This window comes from Aspergillus brunneoviolaceus, assembly GCF_003184695.1.
Source record: "Aspergillus brunneoviolaceus CBS 621.78 unplaced genomic scaffold BO95scaffold_138, whole genome shotgun sequence".
Classification (NCBI taxonomy): Eukaryota; Fungi; Ascomycota; class Eurotiomycetes; order Eurotiales; family Aspergillaceae; genus Aspergillus; species Aspergillus brunneoviolaceus.
The window spans coordinates 21,864-26,225 of record NW_020290868.1 but is presented as its reverse complement, the minus strand read 5'-3'; the positions used below and the strand labels follow the sequence as shown (position 1 = coordinate 26,225).

The following is a 4,362-nucleotide window of genomic DNA, read 5'->3' as shown; positions in this document are numbered from 1 at the left end:
GTTTTTTTAATTAAGTATAGATTAAAGAATGTCTTTTAGAATTATTAAAAAATATATATATACAGCTATTATTAAAGTTTTTAAATACTAAATAAATATTAATTATAATAGACTGCTAGACTAGTTCTAATTAAAAAATATTTTTTACTTTAACTGGGTATTTTTTAATAAAAGATATAGATTATTATAAAATTCTACTAGGCTTCCGACCGGTATTTAGATTTTATATTAGTAAAAATCTAGCTATAATTATTTTATTAGTTTTATATAAATATAATCTATTTTATTAGTTATTAGATATAACAACTAATAATACTAGTAATAATAGTTTAATATTTAATATAATCTTATCTGAACTTTGGATTTAGTTTAATTAAAGTATCTAGTTTTATAATATTTTATTCTATCCCGATCTTATAATAATTATTTAAAGCTAGTATTATATATTTTGTTTTATTTATATAATTTAGTTTATAATTAATATTCTTCTATAAAAACTTCGGATTAAAACTTTAAATAGTACTATTAAATATATATAGAAGATTTATAATAAAAGTCTTAAAGCTTTTTTTAGTATTTTAAAAATTCTTAAAAAGATATATTCTAGAAGCTATTTATAAAAAACTAATATAAAAAGCTTCTACTATCTATAATAAAAATTATTTAGATTAGTTTTTTATAGACAGGTTCTAAAGATCTTTTTTTAATAATAGCTAATTTTACTAATTCTTGATTATAGATTCGGAAGATTATATAATTTATAAATATAAGTTTTTAATATTATAAAAAGTTTTAGTTTATTTAACGACTCAAATTAGGCTTAGTTTACTATTTTTTTTTAATTATAAAACTTACTAGAACTTAACCTATTTTATAATTCGCCGGATACTTAATTTTTATTAAGCAATCGAGAGTTTTGTTTAATATTATAATTATAATAATATTAATTATTTTTATTCTACTATAATTAAATAAAAACAGATAAAATATCTTTTTAAGCTTTTATATCTTTTTTTTTTTTTATATTCTATCTATCTGAAAACAGTAGGCTTACTGTTTATAAGATTTATAATATTTATAATAATCTTTTTAATTATCTGGATTATTTAATTAACCGACTGGTAAAAAAGCAGGTATTCTAAAAAAAAAAATTCTTAAAAACTTATAAAATATATATTAAAAATTCTAAAAATACTATTATTATATTTATTAGATAGAAGACTATATTTATATAATTATAACTATTCTAAACCCAATATTAAAACTTAAAAAATTTAAAAAGAATATCTAGCTAAATAATAATACTAACTAGTATTATAAGTACCGAACTATTTTTAAAAAGATATTTTATTTTTATTATAATTAGAATCTGGTTATTAATATACTATTAACTATCTTTAGATTATTATTAGGCCTAGATAAAATCTTTTATAATATTTTTAAATATTAAAGATTCTTACCAGCAGTCGAGCTATTTAAAAAACTTAAAATATATCTAGATATTAAAAATATATAATTTATAAAAATATTTTTAATTAAACTAATATTATTTTAAGTATTATAAAATATACTAATATTCTTACTTACGAAAAGTCCCGCCATAATTAGTTTTTTATTTTTTATTAAATAGCTAGAGATTTTCTCTCGGTTGCTACTAATAGTATTAGTATTAAATATTTATTTAATAATTTTTAAAATATCTGCTACTATTACCGGAGCTGTTTTTATACTAATATAATTAAAACAGTAATACTTTAGATATATATTAATTATTTTACTATTAATAAAAAGTACTAGAATATTTTTAATAATCTTAATCCGGGTTTATTTATCTTTATATTTAAGAAGTAAAAAAAAAAAAGATAATTACTATCTTCTATATTAATAAAAATAAGAATATAAATAATCTTAAAAATAACTTAAAAAATAGATTATTATTAGAAACAGAGAAGCTAGCTTTATCTAAATCTTTAAATATTATATATACTTAGATAAAAATAAAAACCCGGTTTTTTTAATTTTTTTATTATTATAATTACCGTTCTGGATAGTATAAAGAATAGTATAATCTTATTAGTTTATCTAATATTAGATACTATTTTTTTTATACTAGATTTTGTAAAAATCTTTTTTAAAATATAGTATACCTCTTAGCTCTACAGGGGAAAAAATCAAGTAGATTAAATAAATTAAATAAATTAAGTAGATTAAGTAAGTTAAATAGATTAAACAGATTAAGTAGATAAGTTGAAAGAATTAGAATTATACTATAATATTAAACAGATAAGCTAAATCTAAAGAATATTATTATATTATAATTAAAAATATATTATATTTTATATATTATTTATATAAAAAAAATATATATATTATTAATTAACCTGCGGTTATTAATCTATCTGTTATATCTAATCTTTCTAACCGGTAGGTATAAACAGTTAAAATAATAATTATATCTTAATCTAACTATAACTGTACGGTTAAAATTTTTTTATATCTTAATCTGACCGCCAGGTTATGGCCAGGTTAAGATTAAGGTATAACGGTCAGGTTAATCCACTCTAAGTTCGGTCAAGACTGTTGTAAACATTATTCTGGATTTTTTAATTATTTCTAAGTTTTATATAGGTGGCTGGTCTTCTAATATTAATATGCAGGCTGCGATTTGTCTGGGCTGTAATATAGTCGCGGCTCTTACTGGCTTAGCATACTTTATTCAGATAATAAAGCTGTCCGAAGAACGATCTAGTTGGTACTAGATCTAAGAATTCTCTAAATTTTCTGTCTTTTTAATACTTCTTAAACCAGGTTTGATTATCTTTATCGAGTCGGCAGTTTGAAATGTGCTATACCTCTAGTTAGTTATAGAAATCGTGATAATATCTGCAGACTATACTACAGTATGGGGAATATTTACTACAATTTAATAAAGGCTGATTATAGTGCCTGTTTAGATACTAAAGACTACGTTTCTTGCTTTTATAGAATATTTCTAGGCTATTTTTAAAAAAAAATAATATATAAAATAGGCGCTGGAAAAAACTTGCAAGTAAGTTCCAAGTTATTAAGCAGCTTTTGGAGATAAAACTTATGTTTTATAGTAGTCACACGACCGGTTTTTCTTTCTGCTGATATAGCTTTAGTTATTAAAGTATCTCTCTGTATTCTTCTGGCTATTATAGGATGCAAACCGTTTGCTTACTATCTGAGTTAATCTAAAAGGATTGCTGAGATTACAGCTTATATATAGCAGACGATAGACTGGTGAGTTCCCAGTGGCTATAATTTCTGAATTACTGATTGTCCATCATCATCACTCATGCATTCAAGGTGTTACATTCTGTTTGCTAGGAAAGCAGGCTTACCTGTACCAAAAGTCATCTGTTATGGAGAGCATGCTGATAGCCCTCATGCGCCGGTTTCAATCCTAATGACGCGTGTTTCTGGCAAGGAGTTAGGTCAAGTCTATAATACACTCAGCGACGAAGAGAAAGAGGCGGTATTTCGACAGCTTGATCACTATTTGACGTCTATGAGGAACTGGAAAAATCCGTAGAGCAAGAGCACAATCTGCTCTATAGTGGGAACGCCTATTAGAAGTATTCGGGTACCCAATCACCTTGTGTGTCTATTCAAGTCAGAGCAAGAATTCAACGATTATTTAATGGGACCGGCCTGGTCGGGCGGATTCCCGTCCGAATCGGCCTATCGCGAAGCAATAAATCAAGCTAAAAAGATGGAGCTACCACATCGCGTTGTCTTTAAACACGGCGATTTGCAACACCACAATATTATAATCTACAAAGAACGCATCACAGGCTTTCTAGACTGGGAATCAGCAGGCTGGTATCCTAAATATTGGGAATTCACAACAGCGTTAAGATTCACGCCCGAGGACTTCTGGTGGTATCACTTCGTGATTGAGCTCGGTGGAAAGTCTTTCATATTGGAATAAGCTGTGAAAGGGCATTGACTTCTTTGACCAGTGCCTCTTATTACTGGCAATAATCTACTCATTTCCAACCTTTCACCCAAACTACCTTAGTGAGGCTGTGTTCTGAAACAATCGTTTTCTCATGCTCAAGAGCTGCTCGGATTTACCGTTGTCCATGCCGTATAAGCCTCTTGACCATAGAAGGGGAATTAAGGTATTGATTCATTGCAAGTAGTTGTCTCGACCTCTAGCTCGTGCACATGCTGCAAGTTCATCTTGGCTTTCATTCACATGAAAAATCCGGACAGAAAGTGGGATGCTGAGGTTCAGACTGAAACCAATTATATTCTGATAGTTAGCTCTATCAATCCCCTGGATGGGTAAGGACATTAAAGGACAGAACCGTGTATTCTGAAACCTAGTGGTGC

The 4,362-nt window shown here is 26.3% G+C and overlaps 1 protein-coding gene across 1 annotated transcript; it reads left to right on the top strand.

Moving 5' to 3' along the window:
* Positions 1 to 3,198: 3,198 nt before the first annotated feature.
* On the top strand, positions 3,199 to 3,955 carry BO95DRAFT_490354 (kinase-like protein; the record flags this gene model as incomplete). Its single annotated transcript, XM_025590617.1, has 2 exons — positions 3,199 to 3,528; positions 3,559 to 3,955. The coding sequence occupies exons 1-2, from the start codon at positions 3,320 to 3,322 to the stop codon at positions 3,953 to 3,955; spliced, it is 606 nt and encodes a 201-aa protein (XP_025436129.1). The 5' UTR covers positions 3,199 to 3,319.
* Between the last annotated feature and the right edge of the window lie 407 nt (positions 3,956 to 4,362).